Genomic DNA, 21,314 nt, shown 5'->3' on the forward strand with positions numbered 1-21,314 from the left:
CGATACACTTACCGTCAGGCAGTACTTGTGAAATGGTACTAGACAGTGCCCACGAGTGGAGGAGAGAACAGGCGCTCATGTTAGCCTTGTCGATCCTATCACGGCATGATAATTAATTCCATCTTTAAATTATAAATAGATTGCATGCAGAAGAGTAGCTTACACTTGGTGTGTCCTGTCAGTACTTAGCTACAAGGTGGCTAATGTACTATGTACTGAGTACCCCTCGTCGTCAAGCCGGTATCAAACCTCATACGATCTCCAGTCAAAGTCCAGCTTTAATATTGAGCAAAAATTTGTGCCTAATAGGGACGTAAAGCCGCGGAAGATCCCATAAGAGAAGGTTGCGCCTTCTGTTCAAAAACATCCAACGCAATTGCGATTCCTTATCCTTCCACAATTCATTTCTGTCAGCCCATAAAGATCGTCCGAATCCCTCGTTCTCCTCTTTCCCCCCTCTTTCTCTCTCTCTCGCCCACACATTTGTACAAAACTGGGATTTAGTTTTGTATCATAGTACTAGTATCACGCCTTGCTAGTGCGCAAGTCCCGCGTAGGACACCCTCATTTCACTTGTTCCAAGGTCAGTAAGGTCTGTGCGTATCTATCCGATCATTGCTACGATAAATCTGATGACATCGACGCGTCGTTAGACCATATTCGACGCGTCGATATCTTACTAGTGACCGAAACTGTAATGCCTAAAAATAACGCAGCCAGCCCCGCGTCACCTTCCCCGCTAGACCGCTCATCATCGCGATCCGCCGCGGGTCACCTTCCGCCAAGGCCCTCCAGAAGCCTCGTCAAAAAGTCGGCATCGCGAGCGGAAGGGGTGGTCTGTAAGAAGCGCAAGCGGTCCACTGAAGTACGCGAATACAAAGTCTCCAATGACGGAGACAGGATGTGTCTTGCCCAGAGGCTGCGTCATGATGATGGCGATGATGATGCCTTCATTACTGACCGCCATGCGCGGTCTGGCCTTCGGCGCGCGCCTTCCTATCGTAAGGAACGACTACGTAGTGGCTCCCCTGCACACAACCCCTACAAGGACAGCAATGGGACCTCGCTCCAGCATCTCAAGTCTTCTGATCGCCGCACTTCTGACGATAAGGGTAAAGAAAAAACCTCTTCTTTACCCTCACTGAATAATAGAGGTTCTGGATCTGTAAACGCCCTTCATGACACACAGCACCCTGCATCACAGGACGTGCCATCTGTGGACTCTGTGGATAAATTCCTGGACAGCATCGACTTGAGCATCGCTCCTTCATACGGAAATCCCGCGCTTGCCAAGAGCAAGGTTCCCGCGACACCAATCCAACAAGTCCTTCCTCCAACTCCTGTATCCATCGCGCCCATGCCCTTGCCTTTGCCAGAATCTCCTCCAGTCGAGCTTCGACCAATCCCCTTCACTTTCGGACCGGAGCAGCTTAGTCTCTCGCACCACGGACACTCTTTGAATTACGACTTAAATCTACTTCCTGATGACCCAGTTGGTCCCATCACATTGCTTGGAACGACTCAGAGCGAACCCGGCGCATACCTCGTTGCCGCAGCACACTATAGGCGGACTGGTCGTTCTCGGGCAGCATGCAAAGTGATTAGGGCCCTGCTTGGCAAGCACGCCCCTGCCTACTCGTTCGGGTGGTGACTTGACTGGGGAAAACAAAGAAAATGGTAAATGTATTATCCTGGCACTGTCACTAATCCTGTTAGGTACTGACGGCTCTCAAAGGTCCCTTCCATCAGGTTTCCCCATCACTAGCGAAATCTCTCGCGCCTTCCGTTTTTACACCCATAGACGTCAATACCCCAGCTCACGAAGCCGCTGTCTTGCGACCTGCCATTCTCTTTCTCGCGGCCTGTCAGCTGGACATAAGCCGCGATAGTTCATCTCCCGAAGAGAAGATAGCACATGCCAACGCTGCTCAAGAACTTTTCCGCACAGTATACGGAACAAAAAACAACATCCTTCCTCCTGAGTCAGGGAACACCAATACAGATGCAAACGCCCTAGGATTAGCTTTTACAGATCGCGCCCGAATTCCTTCCACCGCCAACAACAAACTACCAAATTCTATGTCCAAGCAAACATCAGGCGTCCCCACTGCTCCCGCTTCTACTCGTATTCTAGCTCTGGAGGATGAACTCCGTCTCACGCGCACAGCCAAGTCCATCCTTGAGGCTGATCTTACCGCGGCGAAGAAGCACCAGCAACGCAGCGACCAGTCTGCCAGAGAAGCTGAGACTCGTTCTCGCGACGCACTTCGATTACTTGAGACCGAAAGGGATGAATTCCGCGTCTTGAAGCGTCGACTCGTGGAGACGGAGCAGAAGGTGTCGGATATGGAGCAGTCCGCTGCCGGTGCCGAGAATCGCGTGTGGGTGAGGTTGCGGGACATGTTTTACGACCAATTTGGGAACGCTTTTTGATGCGTGGGCTGAGTTTACTTACGTTCGTTTTTTCATCTGTTTCAGAACATTGTGGGGTTTTAGAACCCTGATTCAGGGCCAGTCATGTGCATCACAAACCCATCACCGCCATTATCACCACTTGTACACTATACCATTTCCTGCAGCATTCGAGATACCGTGTTTCACTGTCCTGATCATCACAGTAGTGTATGTCCCCCCGTATTAGAACTTGTAATCATCCTCCATGTATGGAATTAGCACTGCGAGAGAACAGGAGGATACGTACCAAGTGGAATAGCGTGATTTAAGGAATATCTGACCACTTGTTCTCCTGACTTTTGAACCTCGATATCTCCAAGCTGGGCCCGACCCGCGCTTGCTTATTCGGACCCACCTTACGGTGGCACAGGGTGGTCTACTAGTACAGTTGTCAACTCGCGACACCACGATTCATCGCGATCGGGTGCGCATAAAAGTCAGGTAATAATTTATGCAAGGGATATTCTCAGGCTGGCCATGGGCTAACTTGAACCGGGTTGTTTGTACAACTTCATTTCTGCACGCCCACTTGCTCCCTTGGCCCGCCGATTTCTCGCTCAGTGCCCACCTCTTTTGCCGGCCCTTTCTCCAGATAATCTGCGTTGTCCGCATGTTATGTACAATCATCTCGTTTTTCTTGACCGATTGGATGAATACTACATGCACAACAATTCGCAAGTACCCTTAGTCTTGGATCGTCACCGCTGTTTCTGACAATCTCCGGTGAATTGCGCAGTTGGGCATAGTGGGTAGCATATGCTGCGACAACGCTTCTAGCCCCTAGTGTTGGCTGTCTTCATTCGTCTATGGTTTATCTAAGGGAGACTAGTTTTCCTCCCAGGGTCTTGCCTCATGATGATCTACGATAGTAGACTTGCCAGCCTGCCCACAGTGCCCTGGACTAGTACTGGCCGTTTCGCCGCTCGCGGAATTTTTCCAGACGTCATCGCGTCCAAACGCAACGATGCCGTCGTTTGTGATGGTTCGACGCTCCAGGTCAATGTACACCTGCATTCCAAAAGTCATTTTGTGTCTTTTCCGACGAGTCCGTCAAAGAAGGTCAGAAGATTGTCCAAAAACGGCGAAGGCTGCCCGGTATTCAAACATTTGAATCCGCGGGTAGTTGTGCCTCAGCCGATCAGCCGACTGTGTTCTACCCGTTTCTCTCCATCAACTTCTAGTCTCGTTGGAGCTCTTTGGATCCAGACAACCACCACCTGACAGCTGGTTTAATGAAATCTTTGCGCCCCGGTACTCACCACTTACAGGTGGGCAAACAGCGGGCGTTACACACAGGGTATTTTGGAAATCCATAGTAACTGTTGGAGATGCAGACGTGGCAAACATCTGCTTCATTATGGCCAGTTTCAATTCGTACAGCTTGTCCGCAGCTCGGAGACCTCCATTCCAACGTTACAGCCTGAAATTCAGCTGCTGTGTGGTTATTTCCTAGGACATTTCATAGGTATAATTTTAGTACTAGTAAAGTACTTGCCTACCCTACCTATACGGTACGGATCACCATATATATTGGTTTGCACTGCGTGTAAAATTATTCTATAGTTTCAATATAGTTTATGTCCAACAAGCAGGTACTGCACGGACAGGGCCGGCCGGGACCGCCTGGGAAATGGAGGCGTGGTATATTGCCGCAACATTGCCGTTCGAATTTCATCGCCTCATTTCCTGCCCCAAACTTTACTGTTCCTATTCTTTGATTTTGTTATACGTCCGCCTTTGAGTCGTGAGTGCATCGGGTCGTCAACCTGTCATCAACGACGGCGTCAAGTTTTGCTCGCTGTTCCCATCGTTGACGGCTAGCCTACTTATCGTCCAGCTAAGGAGCGCTCTGCTTCTTATTATTCCCCTGGACTCTCACCGTCAATTTTGGTCGAGTTATTTCAAGCGCCATGGCATTGGCTGCGGTCTCGACTATTCAACCTTCACGACCTGAATGCAGCTCCGTTGTTCCTTCGACTCTATCCCCGAATCTTCACCTCAATATCTTTCAACGTAGCCTCGCCATTTCTGATCTCGATTTCAAGGACAACCGATACCCTACTCTCACTTTGGACAAGAGCTTCCATAAAACCAGTCCCATGATTATTGGGTCCGGAGATACACAGACTTGGGGAACAGCTGAATGCACACATCCTTCATCTCGCTCAGAGGTGGCACAGCAACTACAGGGCAAGGAGGATTTCGGTGTTGATGGCCAACATGACCTACAGCTTAATGGGATCTCTGGCTCCTTGCCACAAGGAGCCACCCACCGTATCGTCGAACGTTATAGCCCTGAAGATAACGTTCAGGCATCCGGCAGCGGAGGTTTAATGAGTTCCCATCTTTTTGATGACTCATTCAAGTCAGCTGGGGAGACCTATACAACTTCACCTTCACCACTTCCACAACCACTTCGCGACGTTCCCTCTTCCCTCAAGCCTGCCAGCAACCGGCAGTCCTCATATCCCCCACTCGATCCTGCTGGTTCATCTAGATTGCCACCTCCAACTGGGATATCCACATCACAATCCTACAGCCCCGCTATGGGAATCACAATTCCCATTTCTCCTAATCCACGTGCATACGCGCAACATCCCACTTATATCACCCCTGCTGCTCCCCCAGATCCGATCAACCCCATCCTCTCCCCAAATCCCCCAGTCCCTCCCGAGGAAATATGTGTGGAATGTGCAATGCGCGATCAGGACATGGCAGATGTTGTCGTAGTCGGTCCTGGGATCTGGGAGCGTGAAAGTGACGTACTCTATGAGGACTTACTTCGCAGAGAACAGGACGACGAGGCAGCTGGAGTCATATCATCCGAGTGCTCTTCCAAGCCCAGAGCACGAGGGGGGCGCTTATCTGAACAAAACCTCAAAATATGGCATACGATGGTAAGAGAATTTGGTCGGCGCATTATTAGTGATCCTTATCATTGGAATTAGACTCCTCGAGAGCCGGCGTCCCGACAGCAGACTCTGGATCAGTATGTGAAGGCCCAGCGGAGTCTCCTCGAGGCTGAAGCACTTGCACACGCACGTGCGATGCAAGAATCGATGCAACTGGAACACAAGATGCGAGACACGTACTCACAGTTCCGTCGTTCAGCCTACGATCTGAACGGCGGTGTCGATGACACTGCCTTCCGTCTCAAGCCACCTCATCCATCCATTGGCACGAACGGGGCCCTCGGCCACCATATCCGAAGTCCTTCACGTGACATCACAGTTCTGGAGAATGGTCTTATCGTCGAGCATGTCGACATTCGCAAAGAAGAAAAAGAAGAAGAGCGCCGCCGTCGGAATGAGAAGCGGGAACGACGTGCCCGGAAGTCTTCCAAAGGTTCCGCGGTGGACGTCACGTCCCTTTATTCCGTCCACAGTCTGGGTCCGCATACTGACAGTGGTCTTGGACCAATGCAAAGCTCGCGGTACTCTGCTATCAGCTCCGTCAGGCCAATTAGCTCTCTGACCGCACCAACTGACAGGCAACCGAGTATGGGCCAGGTTTATTCGCAAGCATCATTCTCAGATGCGCACAGCCGGGGGTCTGCTTCTCCACGGCGCTCGCGGTTCTTCGGCTTCAAGAATTTGAGCGCTGCATGGCGTAGCCAGGATAGTCTCGCCCCCTCGGGGATGTCAGGCAGTATGATTGATATGCAGTACGTATTTTTATCAAGTGAAAAAGAAGGTCATTCTAATGATCTGTTTATAGCTTGGCCCTGCACCATGAAAGCAACGGACTTCGTGTACGATCGCCTGTTGGCGAACGGAGTATGTTGTCAACTCCCAGACATAGTCAACTGTGGCCACCAGTGGACCCCCAGGAACCCCTTGCTGTGCATATCGACGAGAAGGACAAACCGAAGAAGAAGCGCAAGGGCCTGGCAAAGATATGGAAGCTCGTCAGGGGAAACAAAGACGACCCACAGAACCATGCGAGCGGCCGCGACTCGGCCCGGTCCCAAGATACAGAGCGGAATGAGGATGACCTGCCTTTGGCGCCTCCACCCCCTTTGTCATATCTGGTGGATAGGGGGCCAGGAGAGCACATCGGAAGCAGTGGGCGCCACGTGTCCACTCCCTCGATTCCTTCATCATCCTCGCCGCGCAACCAATTTTCTTCTTCAGGCATGTCCCCTTCGACAGCGCCGTCTAGCCTCCTCCCCTCACCTACTTCTTCACGCCCATCAGGCATAGATCGCGATGCTGAACGCAAAAGCACCACGCAAATTGATGAGAAAGAGAATTATGCCGTGATCGCTGACGAGAGTGGCAAACTAAAGTTACTTCATCCGGTCATCTCCGAGCCAGATATCCGTCAGAAGCTCCAGCAGAACGCTTTTGCTTCGACCAATGGCATGACACTGCCTAGGTCGAGCAAGTCACAAGTCATGCTCTCTCGGGAGAAGTCTTTGCCACCCCTTCCCGGTGAGGTTAAGCTTCGCTCAAACATTCCTGCTGCAGAATCACGGCCGCAGACACTATACACCTATGATCCTCGTCTGGTCGGCCAGGAATCCAGTGACCTTACTCTACCGCATGCCCCATTCCGCTCGGAACCCAGACGACAATCTTTTGGTGGTTCCGCCTCCCGCCCAAACCTAGGCATTCAGACGATGCCCTTAGGTGCATATGATCCTTCAAAAGGTCCTGGTGGTATGTACAACGAGTTTGGCCTCTCCAGACGCTCGCTCGGCCGCTTGGAGCATATCGATGAAAATCCTCAGCCATCCACACCCAGTAAGCGGAGGAGCAAGTTTGGATTCGCATCTTTACTTGGCAGGAAATCCACACAGCCAGAGCCCGCCAACGGCAGCAATTCGCATGAATTCCCGCGGTTGACGACGTCACTCTTCGAGGGTGAAGATAACCTCACAACAGCATATACCCATTCCATGTCTCGCCAGAGCGCTGGTCCGCGTATGTCTGTCACCTCCCGCAAGGCGCTGGAGGAGCGAGTTGAGCAAGACCGAGAATTTGTTGCATATCGCTACCCCTCCCATGACCAGCGCCTTGATATCCTGCGGTAGCGCAAAACCATCGTTCACGCCCCCTTTCACGATCCTTCGCTGTTTTCTCGCATGACATCCTTTTCTTGTTTAGTGTCTGTATATCATCCTGCGTCACATCCTCCACCTCTGCATTTTACTTAGCTTTCTGCATCCATCGTTACCAGGGACAAATGCTCGCGTTCCCGCTCTAGGACTTTCATGTTTTTCGTATGTAATCCTCACGGTCATTTCTGCTTACTTCCACATTGCTTCCACATGTAAATGAATGCATTCACTTGTTCACTTGTAATTGCCGATCGCGTAACACGTGACCGATATCGACGTCGCGCGACGCGTTTCACTGCTTGAACAATATCCTCTACGTTTCTCCTGTAAAAGCAACAAGTCGGAATTCTATCTCGGGTTTGAATAATGGTATGGAAACCCCTTGCTGTTATTGATGGGTAACGCAACATCTGCAGGCACCACGAGGTCTGTCTTTGGAAGAGAAACGCACCAAGTTATTAGAGATATTTCACGAGTCTGTGAGTTATCACCTCTGTAATCCATCCTCATCTAACGGAATATGTATGTTAGAAAGACTTCTATCAAGTATGACCTAGCTTATCCCTTAGAATGTATCTCTGATCGTTCTATAGTTGAAGGAGCTTGAGAAGCTCGGTCCCAAGCTCAAAGGAATTGGTATGACTATTCGTTACACTGATTGAATATCGCTCAAAGGACCCCAGTTTCTCAGACAGTTAAAGAAGTCTTACAATCCCTCGTCGACGATGGCTTTGTCCAGGGCGATAAAATCGGTGCTTCAAACTGTATGCCCTAAAACCTGGATATATGCGCTTGATATGGACAAAAACTCGGATGCTAACTATGATTTTTAAGTTTTCTGGAGCTTCCCTTCGCAAAGAGGAACCATTGTTAAGCCGTTCGCTTCTCAAGATGGTAGCTATGCTGACTAGCGTGCCCCTTAGGTCCAAAATCGCCTGGACAACGCAAGAGAGACAAGGACCAGCCATGAGGCACAGCTGACTGAGATAAAAACCGCTCTCGAGCACGAGAGAGCTCTCAGACCCCTAAGCGTTGGTTTCATTTTCATCTGACAAATAAGAAATAATCCCGGAGAAATTAGGATTCTCGCGCGGCAGCGTTGGAGCAGCTGACTTCTACGAAAAAGCAGCTCGCTGCTCTGCAGGAAGAAATTGATGCTTACGGCGCTTGCGATCCCGTGAAAGTGGAGGAGAAAAAGAGAGCGGTCACATTGGCACATGAAGCAGCAGTCCGGTGGACAGGTCGGTAAAGCCCGTTAGGTCCTTCGTTATTTAACAACCACCTTTTCAGACAACTATTCCATCCTTCTTTCACATTTCACTCGCCAAACTGGGATGGACGCCCAAGACGTCAGGAGGTATCTGGAGATTGGCGATGATTATGAGGATATATTCTGAAGTTTCGTACATTCGTAATTGTTACACCATGCCTGAATCACTTATCAAAGAGCGTTCTCCGTCTTCACTAAATTTGCTGTTGTATCTCCTCTCCATTGATATAATGACCGGTCGTGATGCAGCTTTGAAGGTGGACAGTTCGCTTATCGATGCGGCATATCCGCTATCCCGCGAGTTCAGGCTCGCAAGGAGGGTATTGTAGTACAGCGAGCAAAGGGGTAAATCGAACAAGACGTATACCGCAGTATTTGGAAAACCAAAATACTGAGAAGCGACCTGAGCGCGATAAACGCCCGAAATATTATGGTGACTCACTGTGATCATATCGAGAAGAGCGAATAAAGCGGTCCAAATTCCGCTCAACATTGAGAAAACAATTAAGCGCTGGATCATCTCACTCAATCTGTTAACAAGTGCGATGTATTCAGCAGGAGTCAGGCTTCTCTTCCAGAAGAGTACTTACGCAAGAGTCGTGGCTTGGCTGTGTAACTTACGCAGGTATTTTGTCAAAAAAAATGCAGTCCCGATATCAACAAAGGCCATGACGGCCAGATAAGAAACCACGGCACCCTTTCGGTAGGTGAGGCTGCATCAAATGGGACAGACTTGGAACTGATCCTCACCTTCAGCGATGCGGTGAAGAAAACACTCTTCCCACTTTGAAAACTGCGACGCGTTCCTGACAGTAGATCTGTTGTTCGAGTAAAACCCTCACCTCTTAACAACGCAATCTATGAATAACATTTAGTCATGAAAACATCGAGGGGGGCGCGAACGCACAAATTGCTGTTCCGAGTTCAAAAAGACCGAATGGGACCTGCCCGGAGAGATCATAAGTGTGTAGACTTTCGTATAAGCTAAATTGATCCTGACCCAGAGCGAGGGGAGTACCCTCGATCTCGTCTCGCTGACTACATCACCCAGACGTTAATTAGGCACGTCAGACTGCAGATCGCGTAGACCTACGTCTTTGTGCCTTGACAACAAATATTCCTTGCACACAAACTGAAACAATGGCCTAGTTAACTGGGTTAGTACATGCGACGGAAGGTTCAGATTATGATCTCACTGAGAGGAGAAACCCGGACTGTATGGCATTGAGTGTTACATATGATCGCATGCTGGACGACCCACCGAGGACACCCTACAACAATAATTACGTCAGGCCAATAAGTGGGACGACATGCAGGATACTTACGGAAGGACCACCTCAAAAAATGAAGAGTCTCCGGCGTTAACAACTAGGTAAGCGTACGCTGCACTAGAAGTCAGGAGATTGTCGTATCAAAGACGAACATTTTGCTTACCTCCATGCACTATCAGTGCTGTCTGCGCAGCGTTCACCGTACTACCACAAAACCACGCGATATCAGCTGGAGACGTTGAAAGGCTCGCAGGTGGCAAACCATATAACAGCGACCTTCGGTAAACTCAGGACTCTGAATGAAGCAGAGACGACGAAGAGAGACTCACCGTAGTTTTTAACCATCGATCATCTCTGACATAACTGCGAATTTGGGTCAAGCAAGGTACCTGCACCACTCGCAGAGTTTACCGACCGAGTAAAATAAGAAAAGCTAGAAAGAGATAAGGATGCGATTCAATAGATGTGTAATTCCTCACGTTTGCATACAAGACACTCCCCAGAGCATAGCGCAGAAAATTGTTGAGAGGAAATAGGCACCATACGTTGTTCCGATAGAAGATGGTAGCATTGCGATCAACGCGACAGAAAGTGAGAATCCCGGGACACTAAAGACAGGAAAAAAGAGGTAGCATCATTTTTGGGCAGGCTTTTGAGGTGTGGGGGGGACATGTCGCTTGCCGTCATCCGTCAGTATAAAATTAGACCCTTAATAGAACTTGTTCCACTTAAGGACCCATCAAGAAAGGCTGTGGACACCGTGCCGGGCAAGAGGATTAGCAACTTGCCAAACCCTCACCGGTGACCGCTACAAAAGAGCTTCGAGGGCCAAACAGCAGTGACTCGGAATATCGCCCGTTCACTTATGCACCACCTCTTGCAGATAGTTCACAACGCTGTCTTTAGCGTGCTCGGGAGCTATACTATCCATCTATCCCTAAAGCAGGTCAAATTAATGAAGATTCTACCTCCGTACTAGTAGCCTAGCTTAGCTGTAGATGGATCACTCGCCACAGGGTGCGAGCTCGTATTTTGTCGTAATCCAAGACGTACGTGTTGTCTTGTCAGGGGGAGCAAAGCAGTAACCAGTTGTCGAATACGCCAATGTTACTGTATGTGTTGGCAGAGAATACTTTGGAGTTGCCGAAGAGTTCCATCTGGATAATTACGGAGGCCTAGGGCCAAAGCAGAAATTTGTGGGCGCTTTTGGTCTCTACTTCTTCAACTTTCCCATGGGAGGTCATACTAACTTAGTATAGTGCCAGGAATTGGCCAGGAAAGCTTCATCGATGAACATGAAATTGAGCTCGAGAATTGCCCATGCATGTTAGCGCTGGGCGCCGGGCCCTATAGCTACGCGCTTCCGAAAGTGCAAATGGTCAAACTTAAAAACAACGACACGTACTCGACATCGGTACGTACGGGATATCATCATAATATGTATCACCCTGCATGCCATGGGCACGTAGGGGCACGTCGACCATCAACCATTACGTAGAGAGAGATGAGGTTTGTAGGGGTCACATCATCTCGTCATCGAATAAATAGAGAAGCGAGGAACTGGAAATCAGCGCGGTGTTAAGGCAACCAGCTCGCTTGTCGTTGTCGACGTCGATGCCCATTGCCGATACCTTCTTGTGACCACCTTGGACAGCCTTGGACAGGCAGCTGACAGATCGATGAGATGAACAACGCTATGGATACAGATATCCACTCAAGTTCAAGGTGTCTGTCCAGTGTCCACACCCGTCGACTCCAAACCTTACTACTGACAGTGATTACGTCGAACAGCTTTACACAGTGTCAGCCATCTGTGCGTCAGAATTTTCGCTTTCAAATGCGTGCCAAGTGTCGACACCTCGCTTCGATATCGCTCCCATCATCCTCAGGCTCTTCCTCCTGACATGGAAAACCCATTCGCTGCATTTTTGCATGACCCTTTTTAAATAGTGCAATTTCCATGCCGTTTTTCAGTCACAACCGAGTGAGGATCAACCACCGAACGCAATCGGAGTCCGAGGTAGGCCATGGATTAAATGGGATCGACAGAGGAACTTCCGCATGTAAACAAAGCAAACGGTAACTCTGATTCAACAGTAATCCTTGTGGTTGGCATATGTTATGCCCGACTTGTCCCGTAAGGTTTTTATGTTCAAGCATATGACAAGGCTAGCATCAACTCAGCAACGAACTACTTACGTGTCGTGCCATCAACTTGCCAGTGACAACCACGCAGCACCAATGCGAAAGCAGACACACAACTCACTGTTGCGATGTGCCACTCAAGGTTCGACAAAAGCTTATGGTCGAACCCTACCACGCTGGCGAGTCATGGGGTTGAATTCTGGACGCAAACTAATCATGACACATTCATAGCCAGGGCTCGAATCACGATCTACAAAGTCGCAAATGTAGAAACATCCGTCGGCGCTGACAAGCATAGACGCTGTCAAAACAGCAGTAATGATGAGGACGAAGGAGAAACGCCCGATTTGTGGGATGTGATATGGGATCTCAAAAATCAATCTCAAAGGGGACAATATGATTCATAGGAAGATGACTTACTTTTATGCTCTGGGCAGAACATGACAGCGAGTTGGAATTCCACATTTCCATCTTTCTTCTAGGCTTCTTCCGCCAATTGAATATTGGTGACTGAGCAAGTCAAATTTGAGGTAGGCAATCTGCTGGCATTGTAAATGAAATCTGTTTGAAGGGGGATTTAAGGTGGATAGACATGCCTATGTCATCATGAGGTATGGCCTACGTGCATTGACACGAGGATTCCGGAAGCCGAGCTCAGGCGTCTCATGGATGCTGAGAACATATCAATTATTTTGCATCGGGCGTAGCAAGATACCGCGAGATCGGCAGCTTGAGAGATCTGTCGAATCACTTGTCTCGGGATGTACGTTGTGCAGCTGCGCTTTCAACCATGATGATTCCGTGATTGGAAGCCAGATTGAAAGTGGGAGAAGAGTGACATCTCAGGGAGGACGACAACGACAATGATCTTAAGTGGAAGTTTGCAATGTCCCTTCTCGTGGCACATGAATTGAGTGACACATAACATCATTGATCATTGCCCACATGTTTGATGACCTGAAGACTAATAACCGAAGCAGAGTGAAGCTCTGCACGACTTGCCAGTCTTGCTCGAGCCCCTGAGATAAATTTATCAATTGATTTTCGCGGTACCATATAGTAAGTACTAGTAAGTACTGGTTGGGGGAAATGACGGCGACTCATCAGGATTTGCTGCTCTTAGATCAGTTTCGTGGTAGAGATAAAAAACATCATGGTTGAACTTGAAGTCGGCAAATTTAAATTCACTGCTCGGGTACGAGCGAAAGATACTTCAAGTTGCCTTCAGCCTTCTTCATCTTCATCGACTTGAATGATATTTCCAGTGTTTAAGGTGGATTTGCACAGCCGATTTCCTGTCCGTAGGCCTCGATTAGAAGTACGCCCGGCCGCACTATGGCTATCGCGCGAAAGACCGATCGCTGTGTAACAAAACCCTTGGGTAGGCTCTATATAAAATTGCAACCACCATATACGTCCTACAGGATGTGACGCCATCGTATCAGCATGAGGAACAATGCGAGAATCATAGACCACAAACCCCCAGCAACAAATTCATAGCGCATGTTTTGTGTAGTGCGCAGGTGCTTCCGGAACATCCTGATCCGGAATGAAGCAACGAAGTGGTTTACGAATTAATTACCAGCATGCACCTGAATCCCATCTGGTGGACAACCTAAAGAGCGTCTCAAAGGCTCGTTCTTGACTGATTAGCATAAATCAATCAACGGTCTCTCTGGCGGGTATTAACATGTACTTACTTTCATTATTACTATCTCCAGAAATCAGCCACATAAACAATGTGTAGTCTCTGGTTACCATACATGCAAGGCGCAGATCGGACGAGCATTTAGACGAGGATCTGGAAATGAATCTAGCAAACTCTGAAAAGCTCCTGGCCGATTATTCACAATTGCCCGATGCAGCGCCGTGTGGCCCTTCATATTGCATGTTTGCAGGAGGTCAGAGAACTTCGCAGCTGGACGCGTAGCAGCGCAGTCATCGACAATCGGGGCGACAGAGGATGGGGCGAATAGGGATCAAATAAAATGTCAGGGAGAGATAGAACAGTGATACGATTCTGCCTGATTCGAGAAAAGGAAAATGCAGAAGGTCGTCTGCATTGAATGGAATCGCATGCTGATGATGCAAACGTACAGATTGCGTCATACAAGGGGTGTGCAGTAGCAACGGAATGTCTATCGTCAAAGACTCCAGGCTCGGTAGCCATTCTATATGGAGGGGTAAGCAAAACTGTGAGCATTATGAAAAAAAAACAGGGGCCAAAGCATGACACAACATTTGCACCTCACGGTTTTACTCACAATATTTGTTTTGATGGTTTCTCGGTGGGATGAATTGTCTTCTAATTGTCCAGGCGGACTGGAGTGCTGGAATTCGTATTAGTACGCGCGCTCCAACTTCGACTTTGTATCGACTCGGAAAACCAGTGTATCCCCCTGTAGCAAACCGCTCTCCAGGTTGGATTGCCGACTTCAGAGACACATTATTTTACCAAGATATAGATCCTGGCTATGCAATATAGGTGATACAGCCGCTTGGGATGGTCAGAGCACACGTAGTACTGTCGTGTGTTTCGTGAGCCACCATCATGGGTCCTGTTCAAGCATTAGTATTTTTGAAAGTCAGCGAATATACAACGCCCTCTCCATTTGGTAACTCAGTTTGATTCTACTTACGAACTTACAAGTTACGAGCTTTAGGCCGTCAACACGTCTCTTCCTTGTAAGCTTCTGGTCTGACTGTGAATGTGCATATCAGATTATAATGATTGTTATCATCGAAATGCCCCGGGGACAAGAACCTAGGGATGGAGAAGAGTGGATATGTGACAATTGTGCCACTGTGGCGAACCTTGCCTGCTTTGGATTGGTTGGCGCGCTCTCTGCATTCCAAGTGGTATATCCCGAGAAAGCCACTACTAGTACTTCCATCGATGTGGTTCAACATTAAATCTTTTAAACTGACACTTCCATCTCGCCAACATCGGCGCGACAACGAGCAAGCTACATCCTATCGCGGCTTTGCACTCCATCAGCTCTGCTTTACTCCATGCCGTCGCCTTTGACTCTCAAAATGCCGAGCTCTCGTCGTTTAGCTGCACTTTTCACTAATGACTGTGATACTGGCCATAAGAAGTTCCGCTGTACAGATGCGAGTATTTCCAGCCCACTCGCTGGACGCCGAAATCCAAAGGATGGAGATCGCGCCGAGTCTCTTTCGGACAGTAGCACCAACATCCCGGAATATCTTAGTCTTGACCTACCTTGTCCATATCTCCCACCTGGTCCGATATCTCCTTCATCCGTAATCAATGCGTCAAACTATTGCCCTTCACCGTCCCCATTCGCTGGTGACGTCGAAATGCGATCCCTCCTGCTCTCGTATGAAAACGAATATCCTTCCCCATCCTCAATAATCGAATCTCCCCCACCAGTTGTATCCGTTCCTGCTCTTAACCCAGCATCTCTTTTCGGCCGTAACTATTCCCCTCGGTTTCCGGAAGACTACAGGCTTCTCGAGACCTTTATTCAAAATTACCGCCTCTGCGATGAACTTGGCTCAGGTGGATACGGTTTTGTCATGACCGCGGTCGACCGCCAGGAGAACGTTGAGGTCGCTGTCAAATTCATCATTAAAGGGAAGGTCCCAGAGCAGGCGTGGATGGAGGACGAGGTCTATGGTCGAATCCCCATAGAAGTCCTGGTACTTCATCTTGTAGAACACGAAAATATTATCAAGAGCCTCGAATTTTTCGAGGATGAACTGTTTTTCTACCTTGTGAGTCATGCTTGTGCGATACTGGTTTGTTACACCGCTCAGTGAACAGCAGGTCCAAGAACTCCATGGTTCTCCGTGGCACAAACGCAAAAAATCCCATGATGCTCGTGCGCATTCTCCCCTCGATGACATTATCATTCCCCACTTCAGCTCGTCACCCCCCCGTATTATCTCCCGCTGCATCTGAATTTTCGGTTCCGGATTCTGAGCCAGAAACACCCCCGCAGGGTTCAGGACATCTCCCGGCCTCTGTTCTCGTGCAAGGATGCGATTCATCCTTGAACGATGACTTGCAGTACCACTCCCTTCATCTCACGCGCAAAACGTCTGCCCTCGAACCACCTCGTCCTTGTTATACGCGCCGCCCCTCGCACGACCTTTTTGAATGCATAGAACAAACGAAACACAAGCGCCTCTCTGAGAAACAAGCACGGTATATCATGGCTCAGGTGGTCGAGGCAGTACATTACCTCGACACTCAAGGAATCTATCATAGGGACATAAAAGACGAAAACCTAGTCATCGACAAAGATTTCAAGGTATGGTTCTATTTACCCAAAATCTTCTGTCACTGACCGCATATCTAGGTCAAACTCATAGACTTTGGCAGTGCCGCGATAGAGAACCCTAATGAACCGCCCCCGTACTACAAACTCTTCTTTGGTACTACTGCGTATGCCGCCTCCGAAGTACTCCTTAAGCGATCTTACCAAGCCGCGCCCGCCGAAATTTGGACCCTCGGTGTGCTGATGTCGTACTTGCTGACCGGGATGTCCCCATTCCCTACCGAAGCGGATGCCATTGCGGGGCACATCGTACTCTCCGAGCTGCCAGGGAAGGGACTCGGTGACTCGTGCGTGAATCTCATGAGCAGGTGTCTCGAACCCAACCCTCAGCTACGTGCCAATATCCACGAGGTGCGCGAGCATCAATGGCTGAAAGGCGCTTTGGATGGTATTTAGCCTCTGTCAAATTTTCTTCTGTGTTACTGCATATACCTTAAGCTTTGAGATGTTTTTGTAGCATGAGAGCACTGGCTTGAAATTCATACCCACTCATGTACTCGCTATACCTCTTTGTCGTATCTTGTCTATGGATTTGACTTTGTACTTCGTGTGAAAGATTGACAGTCCACCATGGCCAGCCAGGGACCAGGGGGGTTTAGACTTTCGCGGAAATTAAAATTAAATTCAAATCGATATCGAGAACTCTAATCTTTGCGGCAAATTTCTTGGCCAGAAGACTCAAGAGTTGGATGTGGCATGGCCAGTTTCATGCGGAGACCTCGAGGTGTCCAGCCGGACAAAATGTTCCAGCGTCGCACGCCTGTCCACTCACACGGTCTTGACACTAGCACAATGAGTAGAGACGTTGGTGCAGCTCCTCCTCGTAGGAAATCTCTGAAAGATGTTGTTCGGTATGTCCACTGGTTGACATGCGAGGGCCTCACTTACCATCCTCAGACATTTTACTCCAGCATGGTTTGCTGTCACGATGGGTAAGTCAACATTAATCCGCCTATCCATGCATTGTGTTGACAGTGTCTTGTGTAGGGACTGGCTCAATCGCCATACTCTTCCACAACTTTCCTTATGCTGGTAATTCGCCAGTAATGCGAGGGTTTACACTCGCCTTCTTCTTCTTCAATCTTGTGCTATTTCTGCTCTTCAGCGTTATCACTGCAGCTCGATACATCCTCTTTCCTGGCATTTGGTTTCACATGATACGGCATCCTGTACAGAGCTTGTACATTGGCACGTTTCCAATGGGCGCAACAACGTTAATAAACATCGCCTGTAGCGACATATTCCAGACATACGGTTTTGGTGGGAAGCCGTTTATTTACACGGTGTGGGCGTGTTGGTGGATCAATGTTGCGATTTCAATAACATGCTGCTTTGGCATGATGCACGTTATGTAAGTCCGTTCACTGCGAATCACATAAATGAGTTAGTGTTCACGTAGGCCCTACAGGATCACTCTCCAACAACATTCGCTAAAGTCTATGACAACTGTTTGGCTTCTTCCTGTCGTGACCCTTGTCGTCGGATCTTCTTCTGGAGGTGTTCTCGTGCCAGCGCTTCAGGTCTATTCCCCCTCGTATGCGTTGCTAACGGCGACGTTCTCTGCGTGCATGGTCACAATAGGTCTTAGCCTTTCCCTCATGCTACTCACGATATACATCCTTCGGTTGGTCGTGTACGGTTACCCCACGGGTGCATCAATTCTGTCTGTTTTTCTTCCTATCGGTCCTTGTGGACAGGCAGCATACGCGCTCTTAAAGCTGGGGTCCTCTTTCCGTTTGCTATTACCTCTGAATTATGGTGATGCAGGCGGATTGTTGCGACAGCCTGGAACCGGCGAAGTAGTGGAGGTGATATGTGTGGTTGGTGCTATGGTGCTATGGTCACTGGCGAGTATGTGGATACTCTTTGCTATGCTCGGTCTCGGCTACACTCTTCGTCGGGAACGCATTGACTTCCGACTGTCATTCTGGGGAACTGTGTTTCCTAACGTGCGTGTCTACAATTTTTTTTCGTTGGGGGTTGCATTAAATCCGATTCTACACAGGGGGTATACGCAAATCTCAATTTGGCCTTGGCAACAACATTTTCCTCAACATTCTTTCGTGTATGGGGTTCAATATATGCGGTGGGGACGCTAATATTGTGGGTGTGTATTGCCTTGCCTACAATACGGATGGTCCCAAGCGGTCGTATATTTGACGCTCCATGTCTGGAAGAGGTCTTGATTGGAGAAACGGGGAGGGAAACGGAGAAAAGCGAAGATGATTTAAAGAACTGACCTTAATGTCGGATAGATGTAAACCTGTTCAAGCCTCACCCGGGTTTTGAGGTGCGGCATTTCGCAGGTCTACCCGCCTTCTGGCAACAAAATATAGACTTGGCTTGTACCCCAAACACTGGCAGAAAGCTGCAGAATGCGCTTTCCGTATCATTGGCATTGTTTATCAATCTCTGGTGTGTTTCCAGTCTTGTAAGCATATTCCTCTTTCAATGGTTTTTGAGATCGCACATGGAGGCAGGTATAAACACTACATACCCAACTACTTATTCCAATTCATACAAAATTTCTCCCACAGTTTTGTACCGACGGAGAGCAGAGCATGAAGACTGCGGTATCGAAGGTGTGTCACAAGGTGATCCAATACTTTCCGAACGACACCCGCATGTCTCATCCTGTCTACAGTTCTTTATCTAGGTATACACGTCATATAGACTTCTAGACTTACAGTATGTGAGTAGCGGGCTTCCGCATAAGCTGGTTGTCAACCTGTCATGGGACGCCGACGGTTTGGCGGAGGACTCAATGGCTTCGGATGGCTACGGTTTAACTTTGCGCCCAAGTCGTGTGTGATAGGCTCGTGACCAGCCTGGTGTACGCTACCACGGAGAGGTGACTACGTCACATGTCAAATTGACGTGCGGTTTGATTTGTTAGGAGCCTAGTCAGCTGTGATCTAAAGCGGAACAGATCTAGATTCACTGTGCTGCAGCATCATTCTCGGATCTCCACTACGTAGTTTACAATGTCATTGGTGAGTAATTGCAAATTGTTCGTTTGGTTGTCAAACTTAAACCTTAACTCCACAACGTCGATGGGCCCATCATTTGGACTGTACAGCTGGCTTTGAGCTGGCGCGAATTAGTAATTCATTGATAATCCGAGTCCAAGAAGACATAAATATTACGGGGAACGGGGAAACTTTTGCTCATACCTTGCGGAGTACCTCCCTTTCCTTGAGTGCAGATATTTAGTTTGTTTCCAGAATTCAACTGGCCTTGTCATTATGCTTGAGACACCTCCGCGTAAATCATGCAGGGAGTGCATACGGTACGTGTGACACTATTCCATTGTAGCCTCCTGATCAATATGTAACAGAAATTTTACCTGGGCCTGGTATACAGTGATCATGGGTACTGGGGGTACATCTGCACTGGTCCATGCATTTCCGTACGGGAACGATAGTCCGGCGATCAAGGCCGTCACCTTGGTCATTTTTTCCCTAAATCTCCTCCTCTTTGTCTTGTTTACTGGGGCTACCATCGCGAGATACATCATGTTCCCTGACATCTGGCTCAAGATGATCCGCCATCCAGCTCAGGGCCCACTCATGGGTGCATTTCCAGCGGGAGCTGCAACATTAATTAATATAGCATTGGTAAGCTTGCTGTTTTCTTTTGCTTTTACCTTCGATGGTCATACCCTTGTTATAGGTAGCCAATCAAGAATGGAAATTTGGAAGAATTGAGTTTCTATATACGCTCTGGGGTTTCTGGTGGTTCGACTCCATCTTATCGTACCTCATCGCCTTTGGAATGCTACATGCGATGTAAGCGAAGAAGTTCAAATCTTTATGCCATATCACTGATGGTGTGACTTACAGGATGGTGGAGCAGAAACATGCCCTTCAGACCATGACCCCTTTATGGCTACTTCCAGCTATCAGTCTTATCGTTGCATCTTCAACCGGTGGTTTACTCTCTGCTGCGCTTAAAGCTCAGTCGATGAAGTTCGCCATCTTGACAACCCTATTCTCGTTTACTATGGTGATCATTGGTCTCAGTCTCGCGTTGATGATGATCACGGTGTACCTCGCACGCCTTATCATAAACGGTCCGCCAGAAAAGCCGCTCGTTTTGTCTGCTTTCGTGGCATTGGGTCCCTTCGGTCAGGGAGGATACTCGCTCCTTATCAATGGCCAGAACCTGTCCGAAATCCTTCCGCTGCACGTCTCGGGCACTTTCCCAGGGGTAGCAGCTGGAGGGCAGATGATATTCTCGTTCTGTTTCTGCGGATCTTACATCCTATGGTCTATGGGCGTCTGTTGGAGCATCATTTCCTCGATTTCTATATTCAGCGTGCTCAAAAAGGAGGGGAACATACCCTTTTCCATCGCGTATCAAGGATTGATTTTCCCGAATGCTGTATTTGCGCTTCTCTCAGTGCAGCTTGGGAATGTTCTGAACAGCGGCTTTTTCTGTGGGTTTGGCGCGGCATGGACAGGTCAGAATGCCCGTCATCATCCTTTTCTGGACCTGCTAACCGTTCTGATAGTTATTGTCTTCATCCTGTGGTTGAGTATCTTTGCAAGAACCATCCTAGCAGTCGTCGACAGGTCCATATTTGTTGCGCCAGATATCGCAGTTCCACCCTTGCCACTTGATAGTAATGACAGTCTCGACAGTATAAAACCTGCTGGAATCAGTCATACTTTGGCTAGACAACAGTTATCACATCTCAGCGACTTGATGCCTTTTCATACGAACTTCGTAAAAGTAGTACCATGTTGATAGCTACGTATGAATATTATGACAGGAGACTTAACGGTTCTGTTAACGTTATGCTC

General features: G+C 48.7%; 7 protein-coding genes across 7 annotated transcripts; 6 read left to right on the top strand and 1 right to left on the bottom strand.

The window, feature by feature from the left end:
* Window positions 1-370: 370 nt before the first annotated feature.
* DEU56DRAFT_822697 (uncharacterized protein) lies at window positions 371-2,701 on the top strand. The gene is made up of 2 exons (XM_041354163.1): window positions 371-1,597; window positions 1,750-2,701. The coding sequence occupies exons 1-2, from the start codon at window positions 698-700 to the stop codon at window positions 2,431-2,433; spliced, it is 1,584 nt and encodes a 527-aa protein (XP_041204968.1). The 5' UTR covers window positions 371-697; the 3' UTR covers window positions 2,434-2,701.
* Window positions 2,702-4,130: 1,429 nt separating this feature from the next.
* DEU56DRAFT_862294 (uncharacterized protein) lies at window positions 4,131-7,833 on the top strand. Its single transcript, XM_041355348.1, has 3 exons — window positions 4,131-5,351; window positions 5,403-6,118; window positions 6,172-7,833. Exons 1-3 carry the CDS (start codon window positions 4,365-4,367, stop codon window positions 7,487-7,489), a joined length of 3,021 nt encoding a protein of 1,006 aa, XP_041204969.1. The 5' UTR covers window positions 4,131-4,364; the 3' UTR covers window positions 7,490-7,833.
* A 99-nt stretch (window positions 7,834-7,932) lies between these two features.
* DEU56DRAFT_743051 (meiotic nuclear division protein 1) lies at window positions 7,933-8,913 on the top strand (the record flags this gene model as incomplete). The annotated part of the gene is made up of 8 exons (XM_041348981.1): window positions 7,933-7,995; window positions 8,048-8,062; window positions 8,110-8,152; window positions 8,200-8,280; window positions 8,351-8,385; window positions 8,440-8,547; window positions 8,598-8,757; window positions 8,807-8,913. Coding segments are annotated over 8 exons (612 nt in total), but the record flags the coding sequence as incomplete, so codon positions are not given.
* A 550-nt stretch (window positions 8,914-9,463) lies between these two features.
* Window positions 9,464-10,672, bottom strand: DEU56DRAFT_822727 (uncharacterized protein). Its single transcript, XM_041354164.1, has 12 exons — window positions 10,537-10,672; window positions 10,473-10,490; window positions 10,387-10,420; window positions 10,320-10,333; window positions 10,221-10,261; window positions 10,112-10,169; window positions 10,048-10,057; window positions 9,983-10,000; window positions 9,880-9,931; window positions 9,787-9,824; window positions 9,694-9,730; window positions 9,464-9,644 (listed from the first exon to the last, which is right to left on the bottom strand). The coding sequence occupies exons 1-12, from the start codon at window positions 10,626-10,628 to the stop codon at window positions 9,625-9,627; spliced, it is 432 nt and encodes a 143-aa protein (XP_041204971.1). The 5' UTR covers window positions 10,629-10,672; the 3' UTR covers window positions 9,464-9,624.
* A 4,854-nt stretch (window positions 10,673-15,526) lies between these two features.
* Window positions 15,527-16,905, top strand: DEU56DRAFT_742991 (kinase-like protein; the record flags this gene model as incomplete). Its single annotated transcript, XM_041348977.1, has 3 exons — window positions 15,527-15,943; window positions 16,240-16,482; window positions 16,531-16,905. 3 exons carry the CDS (start codon window positions 15,527-15,529, stop codon window positions 16,903-16,905), a joined length of 1,035 nt encoding a protein of 344 aa, XP_041204972.1.
* A 240-nt stretch (window positions 16,906-17,145) lies between these two features.
* Window positions 17,146-18,925, top strand: DEU56DRAFT_822743 (voltage-dependent anion channel). Its single transcript, XM_041354165.1, has 5 exons — window positions 17,146-17,360; window positions 17,407-17,441; window positions 17,497-17,860; window positions 17,918-18,458; window positions 18,515-18,925. The coding sequence occupies exons 1-5, from the start codon at window positions 17,206-17,208 to the stop codon at window positions 18,746-18,748; spliced, it is 1,329 nt and encodes a 442-aa protein (XP_041204973.1). The 5' UTR covers window positions 17,146-17,205; the 3' UTR covers window positions 18,749-18,925.
* Window positions 18,926-19,526: 601 nt separating this feature from the next.
* DEU56DRAFT_543628 (voltage-dependent anion channel) lies at window positions 19,527-21,298 on the top strand. Its single transcript, XM_041346728.1, has 5 exons — window positions 19,527-19,798; window positions 19,847-20,126; window positions 20,182-20,297; window positions 20,352-20,971; window positions 21,023-21,298. The coding sequence occupies exons 1-5, from the start codon at window positions 19,755-19,757 to the stop codon at window positions 21,256-21,258; spliced, it is 1,296 nt and encodes a 431-aa protein (XP_041204974.1). The 5' UTR covers window positions 19,527-19,754; the 3' UTR covers window positions 21,259-21,298.
* The last annotated feature ends 16 nt before the right edge of the window (window positions 21,299-21,314 follow it).

This window comes from Suillus clintonianus, assembly GCF_016758775.1.
Source record: "Suillus clintonianus strain FC179 chromosome Unknown DEU56scaffold_79, whole genome shotgun sequence".
NCBI lineage: Eukaryota > Fungi > Basidiomycota > Agaricomycetes > Boletales > Suillaceae > Suillus > Suillus clintonianus.